The sequence below is a fragment of the Salvelinus alpinus genome, chromosome 7 (genome assembly GCF_045679555.1).
Source record: "Salvelinus alpinus chromosome 7, SLU_Salpinus.1, whole genome shotgun sequence".
NCBI lineage: Eukaryota > Metazoa > Chordata > Actinopteri > Salmoniformes > Salmonidae > Salvelinus > Salvelinus alpinus.
In genome coordinates this window covers 60,022,452-60,042,030 of record NC_092092.1, presented here as the reverse complement: position 1 = coordinate 60,042,030, position 19,579 = coordinate 60,022,452, and the positions used below count along the sequence as shown (strand labels likewise).

At 42.4% G+C, this 19,579-nt stretch overlaps 1 protein-coding gene across 16 annotated transcripts in view; it reads right to left on the bottom strand.

The window, feature by feature from the left end:
• LOC139581378 (protocadherin alpha-C2-like) overlaps positions 1–19,579 on the bottom strand; it is a 208,163-nt gene that overhangs the window by 112,883 nt on the left and 75,701 nt on the right. For 9 of the 16 annotated variants that reach the window (XM_071411058.1, XM_071411056.1, XM_071411057.1 and 6 more), the window contains exon 2: positions 13,132–13,209. The exons of the other annotated variants lie outside the window; for them this stretch is intronic. In XM_071411058.1, the coding sequence (XP_071267159.1) occupies positions 13,132–13,209 (78 nt within the window). The remainder of the gene's footprint in view (positions 1–13,131; positions 13,210–19,579) is intronic. 16 annotated transcript variants of the gene reach the window in all.

Here is a 19,579-nt window from a genome sequence, read left to right as displayed (position 1 = left end):
CTGCACGATATGGGCCACGTTTTTTTTTAACCAAATATTGTGACTGCGATTTGGCTTGCAATGTGGATCAAAACATTTTGGTGAACTGTTGAAATCCTAGGACTAGGACTAGGACTAGAACTAGGACTAGAACTAGAACTAGGAGGATGGATATGGATATTGCACATGTCAACATGTGATTTCTGTGTGAATTTAATTAGTTATGCAGCCCTAACACACACACACTCAACTTGATCTCCTTCACAGTGTAGAATCATCTGATTTGGGGTTATGGGTCACAGTCTACTGAACAGCCTGTTGAACCCTGACCTTGGCTGAGCCAAAATCACTACATTTACAAACTACTCTAACAAACTCACAGCTAAAATGAACTACGAACACACAGCTAAACTGACCTACACTACATTTTCAAAAGTATGTGGACACCTGCTCGTCGAACATCTCATTCCAAAATCATGGACATTAATATGGACCCCCCCCCCCCCCCCTGCTGCAATAACAGCCTCCACCCTTCACCCAGGCTTTCCACTAGATGTTGGAACATTGCTGCGGGGACTTGCTTCCATTCAGCCACAAGAGCACTAGTGAGGTCGGGCACTGATGTTGGGCGATTAGGCCTGGCTCACAGTTGGCATTCCAATTCATCCCAAAGGTGTTTGATGGGGTTGAGGTCAGGGCTCTGTGCAGGCCAGTCAAGTTCTACCACGCCGATCGACAAACCATTTCTGTAAAGACCTCGCTTTGTGCACAGGGGCATTGTCATGCTGAAACAGGAAAGGGCCTTCCCCAAACTGTTGCCACAAAGTTGGAAGCACAGAATCATCTAGAATATATCCTTCCTGTTTGGCCCTGTCCGGGGGTATCATCGGATGGGGCCACAGTGTCTCCTGACCCCTCCTGTCTCAGCCTCCAGGATTTATGCTGCATTAGTTTATGTGTCGGGGGGCTAGGGTCAGTTTGTTATATCTGGAGTACTTCTGTCTTATCCGGTGTCCTGTGTGAATTTAAGTATGCTCTCTCTAATTCTCTCTTTCTCTCTTTCTTTCTCTCTCTCGGAGGACCTGAGCTCTAGGACCATGCCTCAGGACGACCTGACATGATGACTCCTTGCTGTCCCCAGTCCACCTGGCCATGCTGCTGCTCCAGTTTCAACTGTTCTGCCAGCGGCTATGGAACCCTGACCTGTTCACCGGACGTGCTACCTGTCCCAGACCTGCTGTTTTCAACTCTCTAGAGACCGCAGGAGCGGTAGAGATACTCTTAATGATCGGCTATGAAAAGCCAACTGACATTTACTCCTGAGGTGCTGCACCCTCGACAACTACTGTGATTATTATTATTTGACCATGCTGGTCATTTATGAACATTTGAACATCTTGGCCATGTTCTGTTATAATCTCCACCCGGCACAGCCAGAAGAGGACTGGCCACCTCTCATAGCCTGGTTCCTCTCTAGGTTTCTTCCTAGGTTTAGGCCTTTCTAGGGAGTTTTTCCTAGCCACCGTGCTTCTACACCTGCATTGCTTGCTGTTTGGGGTTTTAGGCTGGGTTTCTGTACAGCACTTTGAGATATCAGCTGATGTACGAAGGGCTATATAAATACATTTGATTTGATTTGATGATGATCTTGGGCTTGTGTGTGGCTGCTCGGCTATGGAAACCCATTTCATGAAGCTCCCGACGAACAGTTCTTGTGCTGACATTGCTTCCAGAGGCAGTTTGGAACTCGGTAGTGAGTGTTGCAACCAAGAACATACGATTTGTACGTGTTACATGCTTCAGCACTCGGCAGTCCCATTTTGTGAGCTTGTGTGGCCTACCACTTACCGGCTGAGCCATTGTTGCTCCTAAACATTTCCACTTCACAATAACAGCACTTACAGTTGACCGGGGAAGCTCTAGCAGGGCAGAAATTTGCCGAACTGATTTGTTCGGAATGGCGGCATCCTGTGATAGTGCCACGTTGAAAGTCACTGAGCACTTCAGTAAGGCTATTCTACTGCCAATGTTTGTCTATGGAGATTATATGTGTGCTCAATTTTATACACCTGTCAGCAATGGGTGTAGCTGAAATAGCCAAATCCACTCATTTGAAGGGGTGTCCACATACTTTTGTATATACAGTGGCAAGAAAAAGTATGTGAACCCTTTGGAATTACATGGACTTCTGCATAAATTGGCTGCATAAAATGTTATCTTAACTTCATCTAGGTCACAGCAAAAGACAAACACAGTCTGCTTAAACTAATAACAGAAACAATTATACATTTTCATGTCTTTCTTGAACACACCGTGTAAATATTCACAGTGTAGGGTGGAAAAAGTATGTGAACCCTTGGATTTAATAACTGGTTGACCCTCCTTTAGCAGAAATAACCTCAACCAAACATTTTCTGTAGTTGCGGATCAAACCTGTGGTCAGGAAGAATTTTGGACCATTCCTCTTTACAAAACTGTTTCAGTTCAGCAATATTATTGGGATGTCTGGTGTGAACTGCTCTCTTGAGGTCATGCCACAGCATCTCAATCGGGTTGAGGTCAGGACTCTGACTGGGCCACTCCAGACGGCTTATTTTCTTCTGTTGAAGCCATTATGTTTTTGATTTACTTCTGTGTCTTGGGTCGTTGTCCTGTTGCATCACCTAACTTCTGTTGAGCTTCAATTGGTGGACAGATAACTTAACATTCTCTTGCAAAATTTCTTGATAAACTTGGGAATTCATTTTTCGGTCGATGATAGCAAGCTGTCCAGGCCCTGAGACAGCAAAGCAGCTCCAAACCATGATGCTCCCTCCACCATACTTTAAAGTTGGGATGAGGTTGGTGTGCTGTGCCTTTTTTTCTCCACACATAGTGTTGTGTGTTCCTTCCAAACAACTCAACTGTAGTTACATCTGTCGATATAATATTTTGCCAGTAGCGCTGTGGAACATCCAGGTGCATTTTGCTAACTTCAGACGTGCAGCAATGTTTTTTTTGGACAGCAGTGTCTTCTTCCATGGTGTCCTCCCATGAACACCATTCTTGTTTAGTGTTTTATGTATCGTAGACTCGTCAACAGAGATGTTAGCATCTACCAGAAATTTCTGTAAGTCTTTAGCTGACACTTTAGGATTCTTCTTAACCTCAGAGCATTCTGCGCTGTGCTCTTGCAGTCATCTTTGCAGGACGGCCACTCCTAGGGAGAGTAGCAACAGTGCTGAACTTTCTCCATTTATAGACAATTTGTCTTACCGTGGACTGATGAACATCAAGGCTTTTAGAGATACTTTTGTAAACCTTTCCAGCTTTATGCAAGTCAACAGTTCTTTATCTTAGGTCTTCTGAGATCTCTTCTGTTTGAGGCATGGTTCACATCAGGCAATGCTTCTTGTGAATAGCAAAATTAAATTTTGTGAGTGTTTTTTATAGGGCAAGGCAGCTCCAACCAACATCTCCAATCTCGTCTCATTGATTGGACTCCAGGTTAAGTGTCTCCTGACTCCAATTAGCTTTTGGAGAAGTCATTAGCCTAGGGGTTCACATACTTTTCCCAACCTACACTGTGAATGTTTAAATAATGTATTCAATATAGACAAGAGAAATACAATCGTTTGTGTGTCATTAGTTTAAGCACACTATGTTTGTCTATTGTTGTGACTTAGATGACGACCAGATCAAATTTGATTACCAATTTATGCAGAAATCTAGATAATTCCAAAAGGTTCATAAACTTTTTCTTGCCACTGTAAAGCGAACGAAGACACAGCTGAACTACACTCCCTTAACAAATGAAACTCAAGCAGAAGAGATGCTTTCATATCCCACACTTTCAGATGCACAAGTCCTAAAAGACAATAATGAATACGTGTTGTGGTGTTGTAGTCGTTCACCGGGGAAAAGGGATTTCATATCTACTCAGCACTTAGTGACCTATTAACATTCCAATATAGCCCTGCCTCGTGGTTATTTAATTATGTCAGGAGGGTAAGTGCCTTCATATAATGTCATCAACTTATATAGCACTTTCAAAGAATCTCAAAGCGCTTTAAAGCACAAAAAAGGCAAGTGATTTAGAAAAACAACATCCTAACAACATCACATCATGACATCATAACATCAAGACATCATACCATAATAACATCATGACATCGTGACATAACATCATGACATCGTGACATAACATCATGACATCGTGACATAACATCATGACATCGTGACATAACATCATGACATCGTGACATAACATCATGACATTAAGACATCATAACATCATAACATCATGACATCATAACATCATGACATCAAGACATCATAACATCAAGACATCATAACATCAAGACATCATAACATCATAACATCGTGACATAAGATCATGACATCAAGACAGCATAACATCATAACATCGTGACATAAGATCATGACATCAAGACAGCATAACATCATAACATCGTGACATAAGATCATGACATCAAGACAGCATAACATCATAACATCGTGACATAAGATCATGACATCAAGACAGCATAACATCATAACATCATAACATCGTGACATAATATCATGACATCAAGACAGCATAACATCATAACATCATGACATCATAACATCGTGACATAAGATCATGACATCAAGACAGCATAATATCATAACATCATGACATCGTGACATAACATCATGACATCAAGACATCATAACATCATAACATCATGACATAACATCATGACATCAAGACATAATAACATCGTGACATCATAACATCATGACATCAAGACATCAAGACATCGTGACATAACATCATGATATCAAGACATCATAACATAATAACATCATGACATCATAACATCATGACATCAAGACATCAAGACATCAAGACATCATAACATCCTAAAATCATGACATCATGACATCCAGACATCATAACATCATGACATCATGACATCAGAACATCATGACATCCAGACATAACATCATAACATCCAGACATCATAACATCATGACATCCAGACATCATAACATCATGACATCATGACATCATGACATCATGACATCAGAACATCATGACATCCAGACATAACATCATAACATCCAGACATCATAACATCATGCCATCATGACATCATAACATCATGACATCCAGACATCCAGACATCATAACATCATGACATCATGACATCATGACATCAGAACATCATGACATCCAGACATAACATCCAGACATCATACCATCATGACATCATGACATCATGACATCAGAACATCATGACATCCAGACATAACATCATAACATCCAGACATCATAACATCATAACATCCAGACATCATAACATCATAACATCCAGACATCATAACATCATGACATCATGACATCATGAGATGGACAGTCATTAGAAAGTTAATGGTTTGAGTGGTCATCTGAGGGAAAGGCAGGCAGGCAGCGTGGTCTCATCAAGGTGCCTCGCTGTCTCTGTCTTTTCTGTAACGTTAGCTATATACTATCATTGATCTTTAAGTAAATGTTAGCTGACCCATATCTGGCCATATCCATCTCTCCCATTGACCAACTCTGAGTGGAGTCAGACCTCAAATAGAGCATACCCAAGACCTCAAATAGAGCATACCCAAGACCTCAAATAGAGCATACCCAGTAGGGACATGCGGTGTGAAATTGATCATTCCTAATTATACCTCTGAGGTGTGAAATATGCTGATGTCATAGACCAACGGCATAATTTCCTCCTGTCTTTGCTCACTATACTGCTGGGATGGGCCGGTGGAGGATCCGCAGAGGGGGTAATGAAACAATTAGCAATGAAGACAGGAGGCTTGCACACAAGCAAAAACACAAACACCCCTACACAAATACGCACATACATGAGTATTCAGTCTCCTCAATTACACTGGAATTCTGCTGCATGGAATCACCCAGACTATTCCTCATTACATTTCCTTTAATGAGATGCAACATGTCCAGAGGGTATGATAACCGAATGCTCTGCATTATTAATAACTAGTAAACGGTTGGTAAATAAAGAGACAGATTGTTATCATCCTGATTGTAGATAAATGGGGTATGATCGGTCAGTCGGTCTGTCGGTCTGTCTGTCTGTCTGTCTGTCTGTCTGTCTGTCTGTCTGTCTGTCTGTCTGTCTGTCTGTCTGTCTGTCTGTCTGTCTGTCTGTCTGTCTGTCTGTCTGTCTTATTAACCAGGAGGGGCAGGGAGAGAGAGGGAGCAAGAAGGTGGGTACCAAGGGAGATTTGTTCGAGGGTGTTGATGTGTGTGTGTGTGTGTGTGTGTGTGTGTGTGTGTGTGTGTGTGTGTGTGTGTGTGTGTGCATACGTACGTGCGTACGTGCGTGTGTGTGCCTGTGCGTCTTGAAATTAGAGTGTGTCTGGGAGGAGAAGGCCTACTCATGTTTATTTATTTTTAAACAAAAACCCGTTGTTTCATACTGTTGAGTGAATGGGCATTTACTCTCTCTCTGTGTGTGTTAGTGTGTGTGTTAGTGTGTGTGTGTGTGTGTGTGTGTCAGTGTGTGTGTGTGTGTGTGTGTGTGTGTGTGTGTGTGTGTGTGTGTGTGTGTGTGTGTGTGTGTGTGTGTGTGTGTGTGTGTGTGTGTGTGTGTGTGTGTGTGTGTGTGTGTGTTAGTGGGTGAGAGAGTGGGTCTGTGTTAACACATGAAGGAGGGGTGGGGAGGTCTGTTAGCAGAACAGACGAGTTTCGCCTCCTCCTCTCCTCCTTTCTCGTTCTGCACAGCTCTCTGGTCTCCGTGGTAACCACACCTCACCATGAGGGAGCGGGGGCTGAGGACATGCGCACACACACTCAAACACACACTCAAACACACACTCAAGCACACAATAAAATGCACACACAAACACACACACATACACACAGTAACACACACATGGCTGAAGGCTTATTATTCAAAGGCAGCTCAGAGCATGAATGATAACACAATTCCTTCTGGATCTCCTCCTACTTTCTGCACAGCTCTCCTATTCAGAGATTCCTATCTGCTTCTGTTCATATTCACACTGACCTGTCATCTCTGAGCAGTAAGTACAAAGCATACTCCCCACGATGTGACACCCAAAGAAACACACACACACACACACACACACACACACACACACACACACACACACACACACACACACACACACACACACACACACACACACACACACACACACACACACACACACACACACACACACACACACACACACACACACACACACACACACACACACACACAGGGCTGCTGCTGGCTTGCTCATGCATTGATCATGTAGCCCATCTCCACCACCACACCCCCACAGAGAGTCTGACCTCACTCGGCCTGCCCAGCTCCATGCACCCTCACTGGGCCAAGGCTCCAGAGACCTCCCCCCTGTCTGGTAACACAGACCATACAGTGACCATATCCCTTTATGAGGACAGATACTGATACAGACACACACCACGTTGTCTATGTATTGCTATGGTAAGCACAGTATAGGGAGCAGCATCTATGCCATACACCTATGTGATGCATCTCTTTAGTACCATGCCTCCCTTATGGACAAGACCAGACAAAGAAATACCCTTTCTGTAGCACATAGTGACCCATCTTCCACAGCAGTATGCCTCCTCTGTGTGTGCGTCCTGCTGTAAGAGCAGTGCAGCAGAGATACAGTCTCTGTAGGCTTGTGTAACAGACAGACTATTACAGTCCTCTGTAGGCTTGTGTAACAGACAGACTATTAGAGTCCTCTGTAGGCTTGTGTAACAGACAGACTATAACAGTCCTCTGTAGACTTGTGTAACAGACAGACTATTACAGTTCTCTGTAGGCTTGTGTAACAGACAGACTATAACAGTCCTCTGTAGACTTGTGTAACAGACAGACTATTACAGTCCTCTGTAGGCTTGTGTAACATACAGACTATTACAGTCCTCTGTAGGCTTGTGTAACAGACAGACTATAACAGTCCTCTGTAGACTTGTGTAACAGACAGACTATTACAGTCCTCTGTAGGCTTGTGTAACAGACAGACTATTACAGTCCTCTGTAGGCTTGTGTAACAGACAGACTATAACAGTCCTCTGTAGACTTGTGTAACAGACATACTATTACAGTTCTCTGTAGGCTTGTGTAACAGACAGACTATTACAGTCCTCTGTAGGCTTGTGTAACAGACATACTATTACAGTCCTCTGTAGGCTTGTGTAACAGACAGACTATTACAGTCCTCTGTAGGCTTGTGTAACAGACATACTATTACAGTTCTCTGTAGGCTTGTGTAACAGACATACTATTACAGTCCTCTGTAGGCTTGTGTAACAGACAGACTATTACAGTCCTCTGTAGGCTTGTGTAACAGACAGACTATTAGAGTCCTCTGTAGGCTTGTGTAACAGACATACTATTACAGTCCTCTGTAGGCTTGTGTAACAGACATACTATTACAGTCCTCTGTAGGCTTGTGTAACAGACATACTATTACAGTCTTCTGTAGGCTTGTGTAACAGACATACTATTACAGTCCTCTGTAGACTTGTGTAACAGACAGACTATTACAGTCCTCTGTAGGCTTGTGTAACAGACAGACTATTACAGTCCTCTGTAGGCTTGTGTAACAGACATACTATGCAGGACTGTGTTGCAATAATGCTATAAATAGAACACCACCCTACCGCAGCATTACGCTAATGACAAAGATACTGTGGCATAGTGGGAAGGGAGGGAGAGAGGAGGAAAGGAGGGAGAGAGAGAGGAGGAAGGGAGGGAGAGAGAGGAGGAAGGGAGGGAGAGAGAGAGAGGAGGAAGGGAGAGAGTGGGAGGCAAGTGAGAGAATGAGAGAGAGAGAGGGGGGAGGGATAAATACAGTAAAATGGGAGAGAATGAGAGAGGTGGAGAGGAAACGAGGGAGAGACGGGGAGTGAGGGAGAGAGAGAAAGTGGAAGAGAGCTGAAAGGGAAAGAAAGAAGGAAGAGGGGGATGGAGAAATGAGAGCAGAGAGAAATGTGTAATGATGTACAGTACACTGCCTGCATGATGGGAAGTCATGCAGAAGAAACCCATAACTTGTGTAACATCACATGGCCAATTGCCTATTCCTTAAATATATAGAGATAGATTTGAGGAGTTTTTAAACCTCATGCGCACACACACACACACCTACACGATGAATCGCTCCCAGTATTTAATTCAACTAGTACTTAATCATTTATTTGCAAATCTGTTTTCCCCTCGTTCCTGGATAAGTAGGACAGGGGCGGGACCAGAGTCACAGGAAGGAACTAGATGAAAACCAGGACACGGCAATATGCAGCGTACACACACACACACACACACACACACACACACACACCCGGCAGATATAGATACTGACCGAGTAACCAAACACAACACTCACATGGAAAACAATGGCACAATGCCCACAACGCTTTGGAATCACATAATTAGCTACTGCACTGTGACAGCAAAATAACTGGATGAAAACTAGCATCTTACCATAGCAGAAATCACACTGTTGTCTACCTTCGTGCCTTCATGGCTTATGTAAAATTGATAGAAAGACATGAATGTAATACTACAGCGATCATCTTTCATATCAGAATAATTGTGCATAAGGAAATGTGACCTCTCAGGAAAAGACCAAGCAACTATCATTTCTAAAGTAAACAGGCGACAGTGTGTTATTGAAGCTGCAGAGCTGAATCTAATTGGAAGTCAGCATGCATGCGAGTGTCTGTGTTACTAGTTTAGTAGTGCCTGGGTTAATAGTTTAGTAGTGTCTGGGTTACTAATTTAGTAGTGTCTGGGTTAATAGTTTAGTAGTGTCTGGGTTACTAATTTAGTAGTGTCTGGGTTAGTGGTTTAGTAGTGTCTGGGTTAGTAGTTTAGTAGTGTCTGGGTTACTAGTTTAGTAGTGTCTGGGTTAGTGGTTTATTAGTGTCTGGGTTAGTAGTTTAGTAGTGTCTGGGTTAATAGTTTAGTAGTGTCTGGGTTACTAATTTAGTAGTGTCTGGGTTAATAGTTTAGTAGTGTCTGGGTTACTAATTTAGTAGTGTCTGGGTTAGTGGTTTAGTAGTGTCTGGGTTAGTAGTTTAGTAGTGTCTGGGTTACTAGTTTAGTAGTGTCTGGGTAAGTAGTTTAGTAGTGTCTGGGTTACTAGTTTAGTAGTGTCTGGGTTACTAGTTTAGTAGTGTCTGGGTTACTAGTTTAGTAGTGTCTGGGTTAGTAGTTTAGTAGTGTCTGGGTTAGTAGTTTAGTAGTGTCTGTGTTAGTAGTTTAGTAGTATCTGGGTTAGTAGTTTAGTAGTGTCTGGGTTAGTAGTTTAGTAGTGTCTGGGTTAGTAGTTTAGTAGTGTCTGGGTTACTAGTTTAGGAGTGTCTGGGTTACTAGTTTGGTAGCGTCTGGGTTAATAGTTTAGTAGTGTCTGGGTTAATAGTTTAGTAGTGTCTGGGTTACTAATTTAGTAGTGTCTGGGTTAGTGGTTTAGTAGTGTCTGGGTTAATAGTTTAGTAGTGTCTGGGTTACTAATTTAGTAGTGTCTGGGTTAGTGGTTTAGTAGTGTCTGGGTTAGTAGTTTAGTAGTGTCTGGGTTACTAGTTTAGTAGTGTCTGGGTTAGTGGTTTAGTAGTGTCTGGGTTAGTAGTTTAGTAGTGTCTGGGTTACTAGTTTAGTAGTGTCTGGGTTAGTGGTTTAGTAGTGTCTGGGTTAATAGTTTAGTAGTGTCTGGGTTACTAGTTTAGTAGTGTCTGGGTTAGTAGTTTAGTAGTGTCTGGGTTAATAGTTTAGTATTGTCTGGGTTAATAGTTTAGTAGTGTCTGGGTTAGTGGTTTAGTAGTGTCTGGGTTAGTAGTTTAGTAGTGTCTGGGTTACTAGTTTAGTAGTGTCTGGGTTACTAGTTTAGTAGTGTCTGGGTTAGTAGTTTAGTAGTGTCTGGGTTAGTAGTTTAGTAGTGTCTGTGTTACTAGTTTAGTAGTATCTGGGTTAGTAGTTTAGTAGTGTCTGGGTTAGTAGTGTCTGGGTTACTAGTTTAGTAGTGTCTGTGTTACTAGTTTAGTAGTATCTGGGTTAGTGTTTTAGTAGTGTCTGGGTTAGTAGTTTAGTAGTGTCTGGGTTACTAGTTTAGTAGCGTCTGGGTTACAAATTTAGTAGTGTCTGGGTTACTAGTTTAGTAGTGTCTGTGTTACTAGTTTAGTAGTGTCTGGGTTAGTAGTTTAGTAGTGTCTGGGTTAGTAGTTTAGTAGTGTCTGGGTTACTAGTTTAGTAGTGTCTGGGTAAGTAGTTTAGTAGTGTCTGGGTTACTAGTTTAGTAGTGTCTGGGTTACTAGTGTAGTAGTGTCTGGGTTACTAGTTTAGTAGTGTCTGGGTTACTAGTTTAGTAGTGTCTGAGTTACTAGTTTAGTAGTGTCTGAGTTAGTAGTTTAGTAGTGTCTGGGTTACTAGTTTAGTAGTGTCTGGGTTACTAGTTTAGTAGTGTCTGAGTTACTAGTTTAGTAGTGTCTGTGTTAGTAGTTTAGTAGTATCTGGGTTAGTAGTTTAGTAGTGTCTGGGTTAGTAGTTTAGTAGTGTCTGGGTTAGTAGTTTAGTAGTGTCTGGGTTAGTAGTTTAGTAGTGTCTGGGTTAGTAGTTTAGTAGTGTCTGGGTTAGTAGTTTAGTAGTGTCTGGGTTACTAGTTTAGTAGTGTCTGGGTTACTATTTTAGTAGTGTCTGGGTTACTAGTTTAGTAGTGTCTGGGTTAGTAGTTTAGTAGTGTCTGTGTTACTAGTTTAGTAGTGTCTGTGTTACTAGTTTAGTAGTGTCTGGGTTACTAATTTAGTAGTGTCTGGGTTAGTAGTTTAGTAGTGTCTGGGTTACTAGTTTAGTAGTGTCTGGGTTAGTAGTTTAGTAGAGTCTGGGATACTAGTTTAGTAGTGTCTGGGTTAGTGGTTTAGTATTGTCTGGGTTACTAGTTTAGTGGTGTCTGGGTTAGTAGTTCAGTTGTGTCTGGGTTACTAATTTAGTAGTGTCTGGGTTACTAGTTTAGTAGTGTCTGGGTTAGTAGTTTAGTAGTGTCTGGGTTAATAGTTTAGTAGTGTTTTGGTTACTAGTTTAGTAGTGTCTGGGTTAGTATTTTAGTATTTTCTGGGTTAGTAGTTTAGTAGTGTATGGGTTACTAGTTTAGTAGTGTCTGGCTTAGTAGTTTAGTATTGTCTGGGTTACTAGTTTAGTAGTGTCTGGGTTACTAGTTTAGTAGTGTCTGGGTTACTAGTTTAGTAGTGTCTGGGTTACTAGTTTAGTAGTGTCTGTGTTACTAGTTTAGTAGTGTCTGGGTTACTAGTTTAGTAGTGTCTGGGTTACTAGTTTAGTAGTGTCTGTGTTACTAGTTTAGTAGTGTCTGGGTTACTAATTTAGTAGTGTCTGGGTTACTAGTTTAGCTGCAGGGAGAAAAGTATGTGGAATATTTGACAAACAAACAAGCCACCAAAACCATCTCACATGCAGGAAAGAGGCTGAGTGCTTGGACTAGATACGCGCCAACTTGTGAATGTGTAACTGTGTGTCCTGTGTGCTGTGTGTGTGAATGCAGCTAATATAACTCCATGATAATGCATTGTATCAATCATTGCATAAAATGGCTTAATTTAATCCATTAAATGGATTGCTATAGTGATACGAGACAGAGGAATGACCTGTGTTAGAGGAAAACAACCATGCTACCAAAACCAAGGCCATGGTTGGCTGTTGATTGGGTATCCACACAATAAGCATCAGCAATAATAACTCTGATAGGCTGTCCAAACTTCACACGCCTATAACAAGCTCTTTGATTTGCTCTCAAAGAGTGTCTGGGACACAGGCGGTGTCCGATAGATTCACAGTCCCCTTGGGGCCACCTCCGGATGGGGTAAGAGCTCCACAGCATAACTGCTTCGCTACCTCCCCCCTTTCACCCACCGTGACACATGCTCCCCCCCCTCCCAGTTCCCCTACCCCTCCCTCAGCTCCCCATTCTAAAGAGCACTACCATGAATCGAGGACAGGGAGCCCACGAGGACAGAATAGGCATCTATTATGTGACACACTATTACACACGTATAGAGAGCGACTAAGACGACATGAAGAGCTAAGTAACACATTGAAACACGTATAATCAGGGATTTTACTATACCGTTAGTTTTCTGGGTTGTGTGTGTGAGAGAGACTGGGGGCGACTTCGGGGATCCTGCCTTAACGTTTCACTTCTCATCTGTATCCAAAACAGAAACACAACAAACATTTGTAGCGCACAAACAATATGATCTGCCACCCCATGTCTGTTAGGCTTGCAGGGAAAAACAGAGAAATGTGTCCAGAATTGCCAAGAATGCAGCCATACTGCATTCAAATGTACATACTGTATATAAACTGGGTGATATTCACAACGCATTTAATAACTGTTACACATTCACACATATGGGTAAAGAGCACATGCACATGTTTGCGTGTGAGTGAACAGGATATGGGCCAGAACCCACTACCTCCAGCTAAACAATACAGATGAGAAACACATTAGCGATAGCCATCAATACCTCTCTGAACAGGCACTAAGCGTCAGCATAGTACATCACTGAACATTGACACACACACACACACACACACACACACACACACACACACACACACACACACACACACACACACACACACACACACACACACACAGTGATTGGGTTAGTTCAGCCTTTGACCAGGAGAGGGGGATTTTTTCTTTAGTTCCTTTCTGAACCCTGGCTCTCGACTAGAGATGAGATGATCAGATTCTCCTCACAATAAACCCACTGTCACCCACCTACACAAAACCACATATCACTTGATAAATACACACACTCTCACCCACCCACAAAACCACATATTGCTTGATAAATACACACACTCTCACCCTCCCACAAAACCACATATCACATGATAAATACACACACTCTCACCCTCCCACAAAACCACATATCACTTGATAAATACACACACTCTCACCCTCCCACAAAACCACATATCACTTGATAAATACACACACTCTCACCCTCCCACAAAACCACATATCACTTGATAAATACACACACTCTCACCTACCCACAAAACCACATATCAATTGATAAATACACACACTCTCACCCACCCACAAAACCACATATCACTTGATAAATACACACACTCTCACCCTCCCACAAAACCACATATCACTTGATAAATACACACACTCTCACCCTCCCACAAAACCACATATCACTTGATAAATACACACACTCTCACCCTCCCACAAAACCACATATCACTTGATAAATACACACACTCTCACCCTCCCACAAAACCACATATCACTTGATAAATACACACACTCTCACCCTCCCACAAAACCACATATCACTTGATAAATATATTGACTCTCAGACACGCAGCACATAAACTATATCCGTGGTTCAGGTATTACATTTGTCTGGGATGCTACCATGCGTGTATCTCTCTCCCCTGCGGAAATTAAAAAGACAAACTCCCATCGTGTTCTGAACAAGAGAGACAGAGTACACAGCTGTACAAAACCCAGCCCTCTCAGCCAGATACTCATCTACACAATGACTCGCTGCAGACACGCAGCAAATCTCCATTTACACAGAAATCTAAACCCGGGCACACCATGCTTCTTACTGACAGCCTAATCATCCGCAGAACGGCTGTGTCACTCTTTCTCAAAAGACAGTTATATAAGATAGCAGTACAGCCTTAACATATTTGTGTAATACCGGTCTCCTTCATACATATTAGGAGGTACGCAGACAGTATACAGTACTGCGTGGGCCGCTAGGACCAGTCTTGGTGCGGGAGGCCTTGACACACTTCTTCAGATTAGACTGAATAATGTAGCGGAGCTCTGGTCTGCAGAGAGAGAGAGAGAGAGACTTTGGAAGCAGTTTGAAAGGGTTTCTCAGCCTGCTCCACTTTATCAAATAATAACTCAGCCGTTCCCAAAGCTTCACCTCTCGCTGTAGTTCTTCTTGGAAAACCTTCCACTTTCAACATAAAAACTGAATCACGTACATGGACATCTCCCCAACACATGCATCATCAAAAGCCTTTTATAATCCGCGTCTTGCTGTCATGCCAGATGCATGCATTAACCAATGTGATGTGTGTGTGTGTGTGTGTATGCTACATTTCATTGGTGCCCTGTATGTAGGTCACATGTCCAACATATATTACAGTTCTCTAAGGGGGCTAAAGACCCTAGCCTGATGACTCACACTCAATTCTTCTGCTGCTCTGTCGTTCGCTACATACTTTAGCCTGAGACTGCCATCATTTTAGTCATTTGTGGGAACGAGGGGCGCGAGGGGTGTTGTACAAAACAAAGTCATTAGTGATTGGATGATCTCTAACCAATCAGAGTTTCAAAGCAAACAAGGATTTTTCAAACCGCCGCTTTACCTACGTGTGTGCTGACTCTGACCCAACCCATCGGTTTCTGGACCAATCAGACGGCCCTGAATGTGTTCGCAATCGGTAAAGGGTTGGGGAGGTACTCAGATCCAGACTCATTGAGGAGAAGAAACTAACATCCATGGGCGTGGCGTAGTGTTTGGCCTGAGCAAGGAGTCTGGGTAGCCAGGCAATTAAAACCCTGTTAACCTGGGCCGCTATATTTATTTCTGCCGTCTGGGTTGTTCCACCAATTCAGGTGCCTTTTGAATAGTGTAACTGGGTGACATTTTTGGGGGGGGTTTTCCCATATATATTTTTTTTTCACCTTTATTTAACCAGGTAGGCCAGTTGAGAACAAGTTCTCATTTACAACTGCGACCTGGCCAAGATAAAGCAAAGCAGTGCGCCAAAAACAACAACACAGAGTTACACATAAACAAACGTACAGTCAAGAACACAAAATAAAAGAAAAATTGAAAAATCGATGTACAGTGTGTGGAAATGTAGAAGAGTAGGGAGGTAGGCAATAAATATGCACTAGAGGCGAAATAATTACAATTTAGCATTAATACTGGAGTGATAGATGTGCAGATGATGATGTGCAAGTAGAGATACTGGGGTGCAAAAGAGCAAGAGGGTAAGTAATAATATGGGGATGAGGTAGTCGGGTGTGCTATTTACAGATTGGCTGTGTACAGGCTCATTGGGGATTGGGGTTCCGTCAACAGGACAGTTGTAAATCATGCAGTGCGTTATGTCAAGATCGCAGATTTTAGATAAACAACAAATGTTGATACATATAAGTGTCTTATATCAGCTGAAAGCTTAAATCCCTGTTAATATAACTGCACTGTCCAATTTACAGTAGCTATTACAACAAAACACTTTTTTCACCACGATAGGTTTGATAGATTCACCTCTGAAGGTGAAATGTATACTTACATTCTGAAATCTTGCTCTGATTTATCATCCAAAGGGTCCCAGAGATAATATGAAGTTTTGTTTTGTTAGATAAAATCATTTTTCATATCCTAAAAGGTCCATATAGCATGCACAATCGATTTTGTATTTCCACTTGTTCAATTTACAAAGAAAATAATCTGTGAAAATCTCACCCTACAAGTTGTTTCAAAAAGTCAAATCACATTCGTATGTATTTTTCAGAGATCCTAGGGAACAAGACTTCACTATATCATTAGGGGTGTAGTATATCCTATAGGACACCATAATTGGTCAGAGAGCGACGCCTTCATGGCATGCCGATGAAGAGGGCTGTCATCACTTGAACGACTGTATCTTTGTCAAATAAGCACCAATTGGGGTCAAACAAAGCTAGCTAGATAGCCAATGAGCTGGACTTTACGGGAGTATCCAGAAACCATGTATCTGTCGTAAAATGTAGCTACTAACCTTGTGCGACAGCATGCCTTTTCATTTTGGACAAAAATTATAAGGATATTCAGAGTTATGAAGTTATGAAAACTGGTTGTTTTGCAAATGTTGAACTTATGATATGGCTACTAATACTTGGAAAGTTAAATCAAAGTCCAAGTATACAGATTTGATGATATTCTTGCAGAAAAATGTAATATGAATGTGAATACCTCCTTCACGATTTGCCCAAATGTGCCTGGGGACTTCACACTAAAAGTCTTGTAGTTCACTCATACTTCAAGTTATCCATCTGAAACTTTGCACATACATATTTGCACATACACATATTTCTTTTGGACACTATTGAAATTACAACCAGAGTGATGGCTAGAACTCTGACCTTTCTCTTGCATTTCAAAGATGGTGGTAGAAAAAAAATGGTTGGTTTTTCTTCGTATTTTCTTCTACCTGATCTATTGTGTTATATTCTCCTACATTCAATTCACATTTCCACAAACTTTAAAGTGTTTCCTTTCAAATTTTATCAAGAATATGCATATCCTTGCTTCAGGACCTGAGCTACAGGCATTTAGATTTGGGTATGTAATTTAGGCGAAAATGGGAAAAAAGGGGGCTATCCTTATTTAAGTTAGAGAGGGAGATATAAAACTCCAGCTTCAGAGATTTTTGCAATTCGTTCCAGTCATTGGCAACAGATAACTGGAAGGAAAGACGGCCAAAGGAAGTGTTGGCTTTGGGGATGACCAGTGAAATATACCTGCTGGAGCGCATGCTACGGGCATTTCAAAGCAGTTGGAGGCCACGGGAGGAGTGTTGTATGGCGTTGAAGCTTGTTTGGAGGTTTGTTAGCACAGTGTCCAAAGAAGCGCCAGTTGTATACAGAATGGTGTTGTCTGCGTAGAGGTGGATCAGAGAATCACCAGCAGCAAGAGCGACATCATTAATATATACAGAGAAAAGAGTCGTCCCGAGAATTGAACCCTGTGGCACCCCCATAGAGACTGCCAGAGGTCCCGGACAACAGGCCCTCTGATTTGACACATTGTTCTCTATCTGAGAAGTAGTTGGTGAACCAGGCAAGGCAGTCATTTGAGAAGCCATGGCTATTGAGTCTGCCGATAAGAATGCGGTGATTGACAGAGTCGAAAGCCTTGGCCAGGTCGATGAAGACGGCTGCACAGTACTGTCTTTTATCGATGGCGGTTATGATATCGTTTAGGACCATGAGCGTGGCTGAGGTGCACCAATGACCAGCTCGGAAACCAGATTGCATAGTGGAGAAGGTACGGTGGGATTCGCAATGGTCAGTGATCTGTTTATTAACTTGGCTTTCAGAGATTTTAGAAAGGCAGGGCAGGACTGATATAGGTCTATAACAGTTTGGGTCAAGAGTGTCTCCCCCTTTGAAGAGGGCGATGACCACGGCAGCTTTCCAATCTTTGGGGATCGCAGACGATACGAGGTTGAATAGGCTAGTAATACACGTTGCAACAATTTCGGTGGATAATTTTAGAAAGAGAGGGTCCAGATTGTCTAGCCCAGCTGATTTGTAGGGATCCAGATTTTGCAGTTCTTTCAGGACATCAGCTGTCTGGATTTGGGTGAAGGAGAAGTGTGGGGGGGGGTGGGGGGGGGGAGATTTGGGCAAGTTGCTGCAGGGGGTGCTGAGATGTTGGCCAGGGTAGGGGTAGCCAGGTGGAAAGTATGGCCAGCCAGGGAAAAATTATTTTTGAAATTATAAATTATCGTAGATTTATCGGTGGTGACATTGTTTCCTATCCTCAGTGCAGTGGGCAGCTGGGAGGAGGTGCTCTTATTCTCCATGGACTTTACAGTGTTCCAAAACTTTTTGGAATTAGTGCTACAGGAAGCAAATTTCTGTTTGAAAAAGCTAGCCTTCGCTTTCCTAACTGACTGAGTATATTGGTTCCTGACTTCCTTGAAATGTTGCATATCGCGGGGTCTATTCGATGCTAATGCAGAACGCAACAGGATGTTTTTGTGCTGGTCAAGGTCAGTCAAGTCTGGGGTGAACCAAGGGCTATATCTGTTCTTAGTTCTATATTTCTTGAATGGGGCATGCTTATATAAGATGGAGAGGAAAGCACTTTTGAAGAGCAACCAGGCATACTCTTCTGTCAAGAGGTTAAATAAAATGTTTATAAAGGACTGTAGTAAGTGCCTATTAAGTGCCTAATAAAGTACAAGGTTGACCGTAACAGGGTTGACCATAACAGGGTTGACCATAACAGGGTTGACCATAACAGGGTTGACCATAACAGGGTTGACTATAACAGGGTTGACCATAACAGGGTTGACCATAACAGGGTTGACCATAACAGAGTTGACCGTAACATGGTTGACCGTAACAGGGTTGACCATAACAGGGTTGACCATAACATGGTTGACTATAACAGGGTTGACCATAACAGGGTTGACCATAACAGGGTTGACTATAACAGGGTTGACCATAACAGGGTTGACCATAACAGGGTTGATCATAACAGGGTTGACCATAACAGGGTTGACCGTAACAGAGTTGACCGTAACAGGGTTGACCGTAACAGGGTTGACTATAACCGGGTTGACCATAACAGGGTTGATCGTAACAGGGTTGACCGTAACATAGTTGACCGTAACAGGGTTGACCATAACAGGGTTTACCATAACAGGGTTGACCGTAACAGGGTTGACCGTAACAGGGTTGACCATAACAGTGTTGACCATAACAGGGTTGACCATAACATGGTTGACCGTAACAGGGTTGACCG